The sequence below is a fragment of the Drosophila suzukii genome, chromosome 2R (genome assembly GCF_043229965.1).
Source record: "Drosophila suzukii chromosome 2R, CBGP_Dsuzu_IsoJpt1.0, whole genome shotgun sequence".
Lineage (NCBI taxonomy): Eukaryota > Metazoa > Arthropoda > Insecta > Diptera > Drosophilidae > Drosophila > Drosophila suzukii.
The window spans coordinates 22656669-22673395 of NC_092081.1; the positions used below are offsets into that span (position 1 = coordinate 22656669).

Below are 16727 nucleotides of genomic sequence, written 5' to 3' on the forward strand. Positions count from 1 at the left end.
TAACATTTCTTGAACTACCCTGTTAAAATATTACTGTAAACTTCTTACTGCGCGCTGTTGGGCGCATGTGGTGTTTTCCAACACTGAAAAATACAAGCGCAAGGAAATGTATACAATTTTGGTATCGATGACAATTTATGATATTATTAAATTTATGATATATTTTAAGTTGACTTAATTATTTTGTTATTTTTATAAAAAAAAAAATAAAAAAAAATTTTGAAACTCAAACTTAAAACTATTGAACACGCATGTGACTTAAAGACTTAAATTACTAGCAATTTCTGGAACGCAAAGATGCTTGACAGACAAGCCCGAGACGCAGAGTTTCTTTTAAATCATAAGAAAGTTATTTCGGTACTGAAACGAATAGTTTACATTAATTAAAACATTTAGGTGATTTTAAAATGACCCAAAATATCACGATATATATATTTTTATTCAAAAAATATCGATATATTGACATGGACATATTTTTCCCATCCCTACTTTACAACAAAACTTTCGCAGCCGCCGACAGCCAGACGCGCGTCTTTTTTTAACCAGTGATTTGAGCTGAATTTACGGCATTTAATTAGCCGCAGAGAGTGAAAAACTTCAACTAACCAGCAGCAGCAGTGAGTAACTAAGTTTACAAGTGCTAATATTAGATAAAACATAGTTAAAACAGCGTTTAAAAAAGAAGCACCCAGCGAGTGCGAGAGAGAAAGAGAGGGGGAGAGCGGTCTCTGCCAGCGTCGCTGCCTGCGGAATGTACAGTTGCGGCAGCGACGTCGCTTTTCCTTTCGGCGCGCAAACACAAAAAAAGAAAAAAAAAAAATTAGAGAAAACACAGAGAAAAAACAACAAGAAGAAAAACTAGAGAAAGCCACAGAGTTACTTAAATACATTTACAGATTGTGTGTATTTTGTAAGCTATAAATAAAATATAGAACTCGCTCATGCAGAAACCAAAGATAATGACTGACAGTTTCCATTTTGCAGCACGTTTTTCGACCGGAATCAGCAATGGATCGTCGCCTGAGACGCCCGCGTCGCGCGGATGAAGTGTCCGGCGGCCCAGTTCTGCAGCAGTCCTCGCAGCCCAGTCTCCTGCCGGCGACCCGACGGGCGGGATCCCTCTCAGCGGCGGCGGCGTCCACCACCGGTCCCGCCACCCGCACACGTGCCTCGCCCTCGCGCAACAAGGTCGCCGCCCCGCCCTCGCCCGACCTGGGACCCCGCACCAGGCGCTCCAGTCGCCCGCGGTCTTCGGTGGGTCCGCTCACCACATCGGGACCGGGATCCGGTTCCTCGCTGCCCCTCAAGGCCGCCATCAAGGCTCGCACGCCCATCAGAGAGGTCTCCGAGGTGAGTACTTAGGTAGTTCCCCCCAGCGAAACCAGTTTTCCGCAACAGAGACAGAAAAATTGTGTATCCCTACCTTATCAACATTACCAGTACTATCAGTTGTTACTTGTGTTACATGTTTACTTTAAGAATATCTGTTTTTGTTCAATATTGCAAGTATCATCTGTTTATAGTGTATAAATGTATATCTTCATTAGACCAATTCAAGTACTATCATCTTATTATTTTATATGATCACCAACTAAATGTATACGTACACTGGATCCGTATTGCAAGTATTAACAGGCAGCTATACAGAGTCCTATACAACTATCACCAATTAATTATTTATGTTTTATGATCAGCGATAAAAGTCCTACGATATTTAGAATTCAATATATGTATAAGTAATTTCAGTTGTAATAACCTATTTATATTTACGGAATTAATGTCCAATTTTTTAATCAGTAAATTTAAATAGACATAAAGAACTTACATGCTTGTCAGTCGGTATTGTTACCAACATATAAAAACTACACATGTGTACGTTCAGTACTATCAACATATTGTTTATAACGATTATTGTTTATTAATCATTTTTATTATAATTAATACAAATCTTTACTATTAGTTGTTTTCTAACCAACTATTTCATATTTCTTATCAACATATAGTTGATTAGCATTATTGTTTCTTAATTAAATCAAATATGGACGAGTAATGCTTGCAATCGTGAATGGTTTGCTAATTGTTAGTTAATTAGTTATTACTTCCATGATCCCAAAAATAAGTGTAGAGGATATATTTCTTAATTTCCCATAGATTATCTTTATTTTGATTGCATGTGGCATCGGGCCACTTAGCTGATAAGCATTACTCGAAATGCTTATCAGCTCAGGGCCTGCGCTACCAAAACATAATTTCGGCTGTAGATTTTGGATTTATAATGGCCGTGTTAAACTGCTAATAGCAGTTGTTGATTACCCAATAAAAATATAAAACGAAATCGAGTAGCCAGAGAGGCTATTATTTATAATACCTCCTTTCTTGCACATAGCACTAGAAAGCCTTACTAATTTTAATCTTCCTTTAACAGGTACCGTCGCCCGCTCGTCAGTCGACGGCCAGCAGTTTGCCCCTGGCCTTGACCACCAACACATCCAGCGGTGCCCCAAATAAATTATTCAACACAAGCTCTACACACAGCGGCAACAACTTCAGTCGCACCACCACAACCAGCTCCACCACAACCACCGAGCGCATCGAGATCCGCGCCGAAGGAGAGGGCGAGGTGGACACAGACTCCATTCGCAAGCGCATCACCGAACGACTCCGCAGATCGGTGTCAAAGACCATCTCGAATTTGGCTGGAACCCCAGTGACAAACACCGAGGAGGGCAGTCGCTACAGCCGCAGTGTTTCCCGATCCGTGTACGACGACGAGAAGTCCTCGAAGCACAGCTACTCCACGGGCGAGGAGGATATCGAGGAGGAGGAGGAGGATCAGTTCCGTAGCTTCAATGTAACCCGGAAATCGGCCACACCGGTGGAAACATCTTGCCGCCAGTTGAAGGCTCCCCGCGAATTCGGAGGATGGCTGGGTGCCTTCCTGCTGTTGCTCCTGCTGCCTACCGTCGTGTACTATCTCACCTGGAGCTGCACGGCCCGCAATTCCTGTCAGTTCAAGCATCTCAATCTGGGCATTCTGCTGGATGTGAACTACCTAACACGTCAGGTGTTTCAGCCACGAGTGGTCGGCGCCTTTGCCGCCTACCAGGCTGTGGTCTTTCTACTGGTGGCCCTGCTGCCAGGACGACGGGTACATCTCACCCGGGAGACCTACAAGTTCAACTGCCTGGCAGTTGCTCTCACCCTTTTGATTGCCGGTGGAATAGCCGAGTATCTGAAGTACCCAGTGGTGACCTTCGTTCTGCGTCACTATCTACGTTTCTGCATTTTTGGACTCGTCGGAGCATTTTTGAGTGCTGCCTGGAGTTACTGGCTGGTGGACAACGCCAAGTACAATGTGCTGCGCCAAACGCTGACGAATGATTACGGCAGGACTGGCAGCTTCGTGGTGGACTTCGCCCTGGGCAGACAGCTGAATCCCAAGTGGCTGGGACGCGTTGATTGGAAGCAGTTTCAGTACCGCCTCTCCCTCATCAGCACTTTGCTCTATGCCGCCTGTTATATCTACCAAACACTCGTGTGGCCCCAGAAGCCCCAGATGGCAGAGCAGGGGGGCTATCTTTACGTGGTTAAATACTATTGGAACAACGTCAACTACGATGCGGGCACCCTGCTCTCGGCCAGCTGTTTGCTGCTCTACGTTCTGGATTCGATCATTTTCGAGCACCACCTGAGCTCGTCCTTTGAATTGCAACACGAAGGATATGGCTGCTTGTTGCTCCTGCGCTACGCAGCCACTCCGTATCTGCTGACGGCGGTCACCAAGTATTTCTACGAGCAACGTATAACCATCTCCTGCTGGTATGCTCCGCTGGGAGTGGCTGCTCTGCTGTCTCTGGGATTGCTGGTGAAACGTTTCAGCTGCGCCTACAAGTACAAGTACCGCGTGAACTCGCAGAGTCCGATCTTCGCCAACATTGAGACCATCCACACGTACCAGGGAAGTCGCCTGCTGCTTAGCGGGATGTGGGGATGGGTCAGGCAGCCCAATTACCTTGGCGACATCCTGGCCCTGCTGGCCCTGGCTGCCCCAGTGGCCCTGCGTCCTGCCTGGCCACCTGTTTTGGGTCTCAGCTTGATCATCCTGCTGCTGCTCCATCGCGCCACCCGAGCGAACGCCAGGAATCAGGCGCGCTATCACTCCTCGTGGCACCGCTACTGCACCCAGGTGCGCAGCTACATCCTGCCTAGGATCTACTAAGGACTTTATTGAAGCACTAGTTGACCTTTTATTTTTGTGGCCATTTTTATTTCGATTTCAGTTTGTTTATATTTTATGTTTCGAATTATATATAATGTATGTATATATATAAATACGTATTCATATTGCTCTATACCATCAATATGCCCCCCATACCCCATTCTTTTAAGTACAAAATTTGATTTTACTCTCGCCGACAAACATTTAAGAAAACAACTTCTCGCACACTAGCTTAGGTAAAAAGACTCCCAAAACATCTAGATGTACGAACTTATGCGCTTAAGATCTAGACACCTTAAAAATAATCATAACTTTATTAATCTATATGGTATGCATATAGAATTTACTTTTTAAACTTAAATATGAAATAAAAACTTAAGTTTCTATGCTCTAAAGAAACGCACGACGAAACGAGTTATTATTTGGTTAAGAAGGGGAATTCCTGTTTCGGAAATTATACCATATTTTAAGGGATTTATGATAAATCTGCAGTGCGACCATTTTTGTCTTAACTCCTACTACCTATTATTTGCCGCAAAAAAACTAGGTATTTTGTCAATCATTTTTCCAAATTAGGTCCGAATACGAAATGACATACCTCGTTGAACTCGTAATCAAATTCCCAATCGATTGGCATTTAAACCTTAAAAATTTAATTTTTGACAAATTTTTGCAAACAAACTGATGTAACCCCTTATGAAAAATTGGAAAATTTGTCAAAAAATGACATTCTTGAAAAGTGATAAGGATCGGTAGCGTAGGTTGTAGGCTGCTCAAAACAGTCGGTCTTTCATCTGTGCGCCTTGTTTTGACCAAGTTTTGATCGGAAAACCACAGGAAAGTAAGGGTATTTTTGTCCGAAATCCTACATTTTTCTACCTGAAAAAGTACTAATCAATTGTATTTAAAATATTTCAACTGGCAAATATAAATATATATTAAAATCAAATAGGATAAGGACAGGCTGGAGCGATACAACAAAACTTCGCCCCAAATATTTAAAATAAGGATAAAGCTACCTTTAAAAATGTAAAGATCAATATTAAATAGAAATTTACATGCAAATGGGATCAGATATTTTCGGGTAGGTGGCAAAGATATGACGATAGGTAATATCTGCATGCAAAAATTTGAGAAAAAATCAGCCTTTGAAAGTTGAAGTACTTGAGTTAGCATTACAGTTAAATTATTCACACTTATTCAAAGAAATCAGTTGAATCTCGATAAGCTCTATGAATCGATTTTCACTTAGAACTTGCCAGACTTAAAGGTCAGAACAGCCCCAAGTGGATTTCAATTTGAATCAAAATACAAGTTATGATGGGGCATATTTCACGGGGTTTGCCAGAAAACTGCGGCTGATGATGATGATGAATGTCAGTCAGCGAATAAAAGAAGTAATTTTGTGTAAAAATACCCGCTCCACCGCCTTTTCGGTTGGCCGGACGTACCGCACAAAATTCTGGGGTGTGGGCGTGCCCCGAAGCCGTTACAACTGTTAATGACATTTACGAATGTTTGCGAGCAACCGAGACTTGGTAGCCCCATCCGTTCCCTTCGCCCCACACACATAATGCCAAAATAATGACGAGGTCTGGGGTTGCACCTCCAAAGGACTTGCTCATGACATTACACAGAAAACTACAATTTTACAGTAGAGTTTTGGTTAACCTTTTTGTATTTTTTTATAACAAAACAAATATTTTTAATAAAAAAGAAATATTGTTATGTAAGTATTTTTGGTACTCCGGATTATTTAAAATAGTTATAATCGATTGAAATGGATAAAAAATTGTACGTTCTTATGTATTTCATCTATTTTTAGTAAACTTATATTTTGGATACCAAATAATATCATTTTTTCTATAAAGAATTTAATATTATCTATTTTGTTTGGATCATATGATCCATGTTCAATTTGTTTTGTATATTCAAAAAAATGTATAGTCCATTGAAATGATAGAAAACAACTTATTTTAATCTTTATTTCATAAACAGAAGTGAAAACTTCTTTAAAAATTAGGTGTTATATTTAAATCAAAAACAATTTTCTGTGTAAAGTTCCACAGAAAAATGACGCGGAAACTGTCAAAAAAAGTAAGCAAATGGCGGGTGAAAAAATCATGGAAAGCGGCTAGGAAAACCTCAGCCTCGACATTTGCGGTTTGCCATACAAATGACCGACCGCCGCCGACTGCCCCGCCCACTTAACGAAAATTATACAACAATGGCGTCAACATTAGCAAATTGTGCGCTTGTCGCAGCTCCCATTTTGGACATTTTACCACCCAACCCCGCCCCCTAAATTCCTTCCCTAGTTCTCCTTTAATGAGCGTTTAAATTGGCGAGTCCTGGCTTTTGCCTTGCTTTTTGATTGATTGCCCGTGTTTTCTTCCTCTTTTGTGTTTTGTGGGAAATGCATAAATGATTTAGCCAAGTAGGCAAATTAAATGCTTGGCCGGTTGTTGAAAAAAATAAAGAAATGTACTAGTAGTTCCCACTAATTTAAAGTAAATTACTTATGGTTTTGGGTTTACAAAGTACGTTACCCTCGGAATTTATGATGAAATAATTTCGGCACCTTTTATCAATATACAAATATTTTTAATACAACTTTATCAATAGAATAAATAAAAGCAATCAAATTAAATCATGGAAGGTTACTATTTTAGACAAAATATGATATTATAATGTACTTGATAAGTACTTGCAAATTGCTAATGCCGTATAGGACATTTAGGGCATTTAATAAAGGACATTTTATGCTATACATTTTACTTCTAACAGTTCTTCTTGACTTCTTACTTATAACTTTTCTCATAAACTAAAACAGGAACTTAACTAGCCATTAGTATTAACCACTAAACTCGTTTGAAAGCTCAAGCAAACAAAATGGGAAAAGCAAAGAAAAGAAAAACTCGGCTCTAAAATATAAACAAACATACTCGGGCAGACATGGTATAAATCACGCCTTTTGTCAGCATCAGATAACGTTTGGCATAAATTTAGTTTTAATTGACTTAATGCTTGTACTTTTATCAAATAATTAATTACAGAGCTAAGTGTGGGCAACACCCAGCCAGATGACAAGATACTTTGGGATCAGGTAACACTTTGGTTGGGTCAAGAAAAAGGAAGTGCTCCTGTAGAGGCGTCTTTCTATATAACCACACTGAAAAAAATAGAATAGTACAAATAATAATCGGAATACTGTATACACAGATTCAACTTAAATGATTTAGTACGAAAATATATGAACAAAGGCTTAAAATATTAGATACGATGCTACTTTAATCACTCCAAGTTATTAAAAAATCAAATATAATACATTAATATCATTATATAATAACAATTATAAATTATTATAATTTTTAAATTTTAAATTTATATGTTTTTCAAAAATTAAAGCAAAATATATTAAATTCAAATGGTTTATCTTGTGATATATTAGGGTTTTCTTTAGTTCTTAGATATCTTTCTTGACTAGTAGATACAACTTACTTGGCAGTGGGCGTCTACAGTCTCTGCAGTTAGTTTGTCAACCAGTTTACCAGAGTTGTTTGCTTTGCGTGGGCGGTTTTCCCCCCTTTTCCATTCAATTATCTAGTTTTCTATAAATTTTCTTGGCTGCAGCCTGCAGTGAACTCGGTGCATTTTGTTGGTTTGTAATTGCCCCATGTCAACAAGTAAGATCGATATCGCTGCCACAATTTCAGTTCTGACATTTTCGCTTTTGTCGTTGGCCGAGCAATAAAATTGTTATTGATTGTAATTAGGTTTGTAATGGGGTTATTTATGTGTGTCAGCCGTTGTTTATGTAGTGCAGTGTAAGTGCTGACTCCGGGCAAAAGTCCTGATTGATTGATGGCCAGTAAGTAATTGGTGGAAAAACAACTTTTAGCTGCAATTTAAATCAATTTTCGATGGGCCTGTGACTGCAGGCCTTTTTCACAAATAAACGATTCTGTTTAGATCCATCGTTTAAACGTACACTTCTTTATTCGGCTTTTGTATACTTATTTTTTAAAATAATTTTGATCCAGGAAAAATATTTTTGTTGTTATGTTTAGGGCTTAGCATTTTGATCCCATCACTTTAAATTAAGTTAAAGGAGTAAAAAAAAGGTATTACATTTATTTTAGAAAAAATAATTTCTAACATGCATAAATATATAGACTTTATAAACTCTTTAATTTAACATTGTGCATTTTGAAAATTTAAAAATGTAACTAATCCCATTGCCATGTGAATACAATAATTTCACAATTTAAATACTTGGTTAAATTATTTTTATTTCCGGAAAATGCAACTTAAGGCTTTTCCTGTTAAAATATTTAAGTCATTCCTTTTTCCACGAACCTTTGAGTAACCACAAGGGACATAATTAATTCAAAGACTGTTTTAACCAAAGTATCACTGACCAAGACTTTTCAAACAATTTATGCAGGGACCTTGAAAAAGGCTCCTGATAAGTTCGTTGGGGCAACAATGAGCAGTGGACAATGGGAAAATAAGACAGGACACGTTGCCCATCCTTTTGTTCGCCGGTGTCACATCCATCTTCATCAGTCCAAAGTTTGCATTTAAATTGGTAATTAACACAAAGTGAAAGCGAAAGCTGCAAGAAAAATGCGGGCGAATAAGCACAAACACAAAGGCGCCAAAACAACAAGATGACATTGAGAAGTGAAAGGAGGGAAAAGCGGAAACAATCAACTACCCGAATGATAAGAAATGTGTGGCACAGGAAGTGAAAGCCAAGGGGCAGGATATCAGCTCAAAGTGCGAAATTGGCTGTCAAAGCTAGAGACAATCAACTGCACTGTTCAAACTTGAAAATTAAGAGGAATTTATAAACATTTTATTGTACTATTTAAACTAAGCGTATCTAAAGTATTATAACACATATTTACATAAAAAAATTTTAAAAAATCGATTGTTATTAGAACAACATTTGTTCATAGATGTATTAATAAGTTATGAAATTTAAAATGCAGAGGGTTTCTTACTAACAAATTCTTCAATGATATGTTCTCTTTAGGGATGGTACAAATTTACAATATAATAAATTTCACATAAATAACAATTGTAATGAATTCTATTGAATAGTAAGCTTTAAATGTAAGTTAAATTTAAATTTATTGTATAAATTAGAAATTAAATTTTTTAAGAGCATCTATATCAAATCTCAGTGAATGTAATAATTTCGTTGCTTTTGCTAACTGCACTCCCTTCATCTTCTTCCACTTTATCATTTCATTAAATCGCAAAAAGAAATAAAAGAAAGGAAAAACAATAAAATAGAAAATGGGGAGATAGTGGCACGTCCTTCCATTGAACGCTGCCAATTGAATGTAAATAAGAAAGTGACAGCCAAAATGGCGGGAATAAGTGGGAAATTCGGAGGAGAAAGTGCGGTGGAAGGAAGCTAAATCGTGTTGAGCAGGTCATCAAGGACAATCTTCGAACTGATGACTTAGTTGACAAAAGTGCGAATCAAGTCATCGGACAGGTGACAAGCAATTTATTAGCCATCAATTCTGCAAATGGCCTGGAGCAGCAAATAGGATGCCATTATTTGCAAAGGGAAAACTCTTGAATTAGGATTTATTTACTGAATTCTTTTCTTTTTGGAAATCATTAGGAAAATTGTAATCACAATAAAGGGAAGCACAAGGGTTATCTGGTTATAAGTTGAACAGTCGTCTTAATTCCTTTAACAAATTCCCTTTAAAATGGGTTAATCAATTAAAAATATTTATCTGAATAAACCTTTTTCGGTAATTGTAAACACCTCATTGCTGCGGAAAAACAAAGATCTGAGCCAACACAGATGATTTCCATTTAAATGAAGTCCCAAACTGAATTTTAATCAACAGGCCACAAACAAAAATCGAATTCGGCTCTCGAAATTAAGTTTGTAGCTCCTTCTCGACAGAAAGCCAATTCCTGCATCTCCGGCAACAACAATTAGTGCAATTTCTTGGCCAGAACCAGAGCCAGGACGAAAAACCGAGAGCCATTACCTGCTCGACTTGGCCATAAACGTAACGCCCAGCAATGGGATGAGTGAAAAGAATATGCCCAGGCAAAACAAACTTAATTGTCTGCACAGTTTTATTTACTCCTCAGAGGGACAGGACTAACCATGTCCTTGCCACAGACAGATCCTGTAAGGATGAGGAAGATGGGAGGCCAGGCGGATGGGTCTGCGTCTGCTTGTAATTACTGTGCTACGAGTCCTGCGAGTCCTACGAGTCCTTCGCCCGCTGCACCCACTTAACGAACATGGCCAAGACTGACCAAACAATAGGCCTGCGCTGCTGCCTCTGAACCCTGAGATGCACTGGGAGAAACAAGGAAGTATCTTTCATAATTTGTCATTTCAATGTTAATAGTTACTATTTAAGCAATTCAAATTTAACATTGTACTTTGATGACCTATATGTTTGTAATATGCAACAGAAAACGTTTGAATAGGCTAAAGAGACCGCGAATTCTTTAGAGCCATAGGAATTAATCATTATCACACTGACATTTTTTACTTGAATAAAGTAGGACCGTCAGATCTGTAAATTTTTCGGATTCACTGTACTATCTTTAATAGAAATTCATATATTATTTGGTATACAACTTTAAAATTATTTAAAGATAATGCATTCAAAAGTCTTACAAAAAAGACCTGTAATATAAATCTGCAAATCTTATTTGTATAACAATTATTAGTTAACAAAAGATAATGATAGGAATGGGAAATGAACTAATTTTTAAAGATCTATATTTCATGAGTTACGCCTAGTACAGATTTTTAGTGTACTGGGGATGGCTTCAGCATGCACGGCTCGTTGCCCGGATAAGTGATGCAGATCCCCCTTCCGTCCCCTGCTTTTGGTCTTGTTTAATGCTAACACAATAAACTTGACCGAAAGGCTGTTGTCGATGCAGCTGGAGCTGAGAGTTGCCGGAGAAGCTGTGAGAATCAGCGAGGATGAGGATGGGGGCGAGGATCCCCTCTATATGGTTGGCCAGGCACTGGGAACAAGTCTGTGGCCATGTAGTAGGTGTTGCTATCGTATTTGCATCCAGAATGCGTCCTCCCCTGCCTTCCTGCTGCCAATAACTCAATCAGTGGCGCACTGCAGTGGCCGTAGACCATTCATCATCGCCAGACAAAATATTAATCGCTCCTGCCCTTGCACTTACACGTGGCCAAATTGGATTCGAACGCGATTATGTCACAGGGAGCAACGCAAGGTTACAATTTATAATTGTCAGGCGAATGTGGAAGATATGCGGATGCAGCGATACACTGGGATACGTGGTCCAGACAAATGGTGTATGGTATATGGTGCGGTCCACAGACCAAATTTGCACTATCCCCGGTGATTTATGTGCCCAGGAAATTGACTTGTGATATATGGTTCTTAATGCAGGAGGGACCTTGAAAAGGTATCGCAAAATCAATAAGATGAAAGCGGTTAATGCAGGGCAGGTAGGGTAGAAATATAAATAATACATAGATGCTTGAAGTTAAGAGAAGTCAATGTTAGGTAGGCTTTAAGAAAGTTTAATTTAGTTAAGGATAATTTTGTTGAAGCTTTGTATCTCATTAGGACGAATTGTTAATAAAATCTGTTCTTCTAAAGCTAAAGAAAAAAAACAACATTAAGTTCCAAAATTTCTAGAAATGACAAATGGGAAGTACAATTAAAACTAAGCATTACAACAATGCCACAGGTAGGTTCTAGTGACCTAAAATTATATCAATTTAAATCGATTTATTTTTCGTAGTGGAAATTGGTGTATATCATACCAAATACGTTTAAAAAATAATTTATTCATATATTCAAAGACCTTGAACAAACTTAAAAACCAATTACCCCACGTGTGAAAGCAATTATTAAATCGATATTGGCATTGACCAGGCCTTAAGTTCAAGCACAATGGGGCAACTTTGCCCGACACAAAACTCTCGAAGGCTTAAGTGGATTGACCACTCGATTCGAGGTCCTGCAAAGGATTTCAAGAGAGCAGAACAGGAATGGAAATTAAAGCAGGGCAAAGGGCAAAGCTCGTTGGCTTTGCCTTTTTCCGTTTCAATTATGACATGGCCGTATCTAATCCGGGCTTTAATTAAGCCCAGATAACTTAACCAACCAGAACAGTAATGGGAGGCATTAGGCGGCCTTTGAGCCACCTCACCTTTTTAATGAGGCACAAAGTTGATGCCACATAACGATGTCATAATGGCCATTGTGTGGCATAGAAACGGCGGAGGATCAGGATGCAGGAGTCGCGGTTTTAGCGCCTGGCGCTTTTCACTTTTCACAATGGCCAAGACGGCTGGGCCGAAAGCTTTATTGTGTTTTTAATTAGAAAAACTTTTGCCACTCTCCACCTCACCGAGCCCACAATTGGTGGGGTCGAATTTGAGGCAGGAACATGGCCGCAAAACCCCAAAAACCCACAGAATGCAACAATTTTTGGGGGTCCCAACTATTCCTTAGCTTAGCATAATATTTGCCAGAAGCCAAAAGTGTTGAATATCGGGCCCGGGCAGAGTAGCAGTCAAAAAATGCGAGAAAATATTGAAAGAAAAACAAGCTGCCTGGAAGTGCCGCAAAAATTCCGGTTGCAGAAGGAACCTCCTTCCGAGCAAAAAGTACCCAACACTCGGCCACCGGAGTCATCATAGCCACCCGAGCACAACAAAGGCGCTTACCAGGTGTTAGTGCTTGCCAGGAGCGGAGGAGGGGCGGTCGGGGGTCCTGGTCACAACCACAAACTCTGGCCAGGACTCCTATTTGGTCCTTACACACTTGCAGAAAAAAGATATGGCGGAAATGCTTAACAAAAACATACACCAAAATTAATTGACAAGGGCAAAAGTGTTCGCAATTTGACAATTCAGAAGACTGTTCTTGAAATCAAGGTGAATATGCTCTTAAGATTATCTCATAAGACTTAGCGCTCTTGAAATAGAGATGAATATTTTCTTGAATTGGTTTTTTAAGACGAAGGTAGTTATTTCAACTTAATTTTGATAAGTGGCTCACTTCTGAGATCAAGAGAATGGTTATGAGATCTTTTTTCTGAGTGTATATTTGATCTTATAACCTAAGTAGCCCTTGACTTAAGACATTTCTAACCTTAAATATTGTGATCAGAAGTATCTCGATTTAAATACATAGTTTAGTAGCTATCAAAAAAGTTAACATGAAGTTAAATTTATCAATGTGATGGTAACCTTAAGAACGAGAAATCTTTACAGAATCAGTTATTCTCATTTTTTTTCAGAACAGAAAATAAACTCAATGACAAACGTTAACATGACTTTGGGAAATCTGCCTTGAATGCAATTGTTACATTTTTTCTCAGCGCATATTCAAAAGGAGGAAAAACAAAGAGCACTGGGCTCGGGGAGCCATATGCGAAATTGTTTTATAGCTGCCCGGGAACGGTCAGTGCGGAGCGTTGAGTTTGTTTATGGCCACAGCCAGCTTGGCCCAGAACGGATGTTGCCTTTAACTTGTATATCCTTTAGTCCGGCAAGTCCTTCCCCCAAAGTACCCTACCCCGTTTTGCACTGGCTATCTGAACGAGGAAGTTCCTGAGCATTCGGTTTCATGTTGAAGCGTTTAACAAAGCGCCGTAAATTGCATCAGGCGTGCAACCACAAGCTTTCCCCCATTTTCTGGCATTTTATACAGAGTTTCTTATTCCCATGCGGTTCAGGTAAACTTTTATTGCCCGAAAAAACAATTTAAGCTAGGGATATTAGGTATACGAATAGGGATAGGGATAGTAGGCTTTTAGCATGGTCGAAAATTAGATTATTGGCTTGTGGCAAATGTTCTTCAATGCTCATGGAATCATGGAAGCTAATGGCATGTGGTTGGTATCCTCAGCAGTCGACGACGACAACTACAATTTATGTAGCTCAGAACCAAACTGAAATGCAAATTCAATCAGCTTCCTCTGGCAGACTGCAATTAAAACATTTGCTGAATTTCCATTTGGCCCTCGGGGCTCTCCAATCTCTAGCAATTATGAGAGGTTGTAATCAAAGCTCCAGCTGCGCATACAATTGCCATATTGCCAATGTTTATTGAAGTCCGCGAATGTGGCCAAAAACAAATGGCAGGGAGCGACATCGCGGGAGGGTCCAGAACGCCCAGCCACGCCCATTTTGGATCGGTGGCAAGTGCAGCAAGGCGTTGCTTTTTTAATAGAGTCATAACTTGCTGCCAACTAATGGGCTGGCAACCAAAACAGAGTGCACTGGAAAAAACACAATGCTTAAAGGTTTCAAAATCACTAATAAAAGTACCCTGGCTTTTTTAAGTTATTTATGGGATTTATGTACTGAAAATATAATGTTGCATAGTTCTAGGCATTTCTGAAGAAGATTTTTCGAATAAAAACATAGAGTTGCATAGTCTTAAGTTAAGAAACAGATCTTAAAAGGTTTTCAAAAGTGACTCTGGTATGGTATTTTTATAAATTTATAAGGTAATAATATTTTAAAATTCCTAAGGTATTATTATTGGACATACTTGGTTGATATATATTATATATTTTGGATCAAGTTCTTATCAACTCTTCTTCTCTTTCTTAAGTTCCCAAATGAAACAATAAAATTATATTTAAGCATATTTTCAAACTTTTTTTACAGCTACTTTTCTCTAAGTGCTTTTTGTCCGGACCTTGGTTAGCCGTAACATAGACCCCTCGAGTTTTAATCCTCCTCTTTTTTCCCCAACCTTTTTGGTGACTCGGCTTTGGTTACAATTCAATTTGCAGTGGTCGCTTTTTCTTGGCCACATTTTTTTTCGGGCGGTCGCTGGGCGCTTTAGAAAAATTTGTTCCCTTACCTTGGGCAGTGTCGTAAATGTGTGGAAATTGTTGGGTGTTATGCCTCGTAGGTATGGCTGCCAGTTAAGCAACGGGCGGTCGGGTCTCCAACTTCGTCCCCGTTCTCCCCGAGCCATTATTTCCCATCTTCTCCATGGAGTGTGTGGCATTTGGCCAACAAATCTCTCGCTTTCCCTGGCGGCGCTCGCCGTCGTTTTATTGTCTTGGCATAATGTTGACGTTCTGGACTGGTTCTAGAGATGGGGTCTCTAGATGATGACTCCTTCTTGGTGGGTTCCTGGGGATTGGGTGGCCATGTGGTCCCTCATAATTGTCTTGCGCAAATGGTCGTGTAAAATTTTAATTGCTTTTTAGTGCAAACTCTTGGAAAATTTGTAGTTCCCAAAGAGGCCAAGACCGGGGCTAAGCTCGAGTGTTCCACTCTCCCACTTTCGTATGCATGTGAAGGGTCAACTTTTGAGGGCTGATTAGGAAATGTTTATGACGTAGGTGTTTTGGCTCTTTTGGACAATGGTTCCGTTTGGGGCCAGAAAAAGGAAGTACTTAGTGCTGTATGAGGATTTAGTTTAGGGTTTAGTCTACTAATTGTATGGTTGAAAATGCATTTAATTTTGAAGGAATTTTCTGATTAATAAAATCCAAGGTAACTTTAATTATCCTGGGGAGGTACAAAAATCTCTTGGGGTTTAAAACTACTTAAAAAGTAACCTACAAGTATGCAGTGAAAAGTTGATCCATTCCTTGAACGGTATGAAAAGTTATCGTTGCATACTTTTAAGCCACTTTATAAGTAATTTAAAATGGGGCTTTCCCGAATGAATTTTATTATTTAAAAATCTGAAACAAACTTGAAGATGATACTGAATTCTCGCGCCCAATTTTAACCATCAAGTGGAAATCCAAACAGAAGCAACAGCCGCATCTTAACCGAAATCAGCAGACAACTCATTAAAATCCAAAGTAATTTTCCACACCATATCACCATGCATGACACATATATCAAAAATTTATGTGCGAAACGTCAGAAAGTTTAAACACGGCCACCATAAAAACAATTTGAATACATTTTTGATTACATTTATGGAGGAGGCGGTGCTGGAAGGAAACCAAGTCAAGCTGAAAACAACTTTCGAACAACACTTGACATGGAAATTTGTGTGCGTATGCTCGGTTCCCCTCTTTCTATGCAAAATCCCTTGCAGGATCCCAAAAACCCAAACTCAAACTCAAACTCTGAGACCCCAAGTCCTGTGACGAGGGCAAGTGATACGGGATGTGTGCGAGTCCAAATATTTGTACTTTTTCTTGTCTCTGCCAAACTAAACCGAACCGAAATTTACAATTTCATAACTTTAAGTGTCCCTCATCATTTTGATATTTTTTCCGGTTTCTATTTTTTTGCCTTCCTGATAGTGAGAGATTTTTAGCTATGGCCATTGGGGTCGTTAGCATTTTTCCGGTTATCTCTTGCCAGATTTATAGTGCTCATTGCCCCAATGGCTGAGGCCCGTCATTTACGGTCACAATTTTTGACATTCATTGGCCTTTTTCCTCCGCTCCTTGGGCTCCTTCGTTCTTTTTTGCGGATCCTTGGCCTCTCGATAGGACACGACACTCAAACTTAAATAGAAAT

General features: G+C 39.3%; 1 protein-coding gene across 3 annotated transcripts; it reads left to right on the top strand.

The window, feature by feature from the left end:
- Nucleotides 1-483: 483 nt before the first annotated feature.
- On the top strand, nucleotides 484-4622 carry LBR (lamin B receptor). Of its 3 annotated transcripts, none has more exons than XM_017072057.4 (3): nucleotides 484-617; nucleotides 985-1350; nucleotides 2426-4622. In XM_017072057.4, exons 2-3 carry the CDS (start codon nucleotides 1009-1011, stop codon nucleotides 4217-4219), a joined length of 2136 nt encoding a protein of 711 aa, XP_016927546.3. In that variant the 5' UTR covers nucleotides 484-617; nucleotides 985-1008; the 3' UTR covers nucleotides 4220-4622. The 3 variants fall into 3 exon arrangements, with proteins under 3 accessions (XP_016927546.3, XP_036669341.2, XP_065719452.2); XM_036813446.3 differs by having other exon boundaries at nucleotides 503-617; nucleotides 971-1350; XM_065863380.2 differs by lacking the exon at nucleotides 484-617 and adding an exon at nucleotides 895-910.
- Nucleotides 4623-16727: the final 12105 nt, after the last annotated feature.

What these genes read in the sequence shown, in the direction of transcription:
- LBR (XM_017072057.4), top strand. Translation starts at nt 1,009, where the DNA reads ATGGATCGTCGCCTGAGACGCCCGCGTCGCGCGGATGAAGTGTCCGGC. An exon ending in CCATCAGAGAGGTCTCCGAG is followed by an intron (nt 1,351 to 2,425) that starts GTGAGTACTTAG and finishes TTCCTTTAACAG; the next exon opens with GTACCGTCGCCCGCTCGTCA.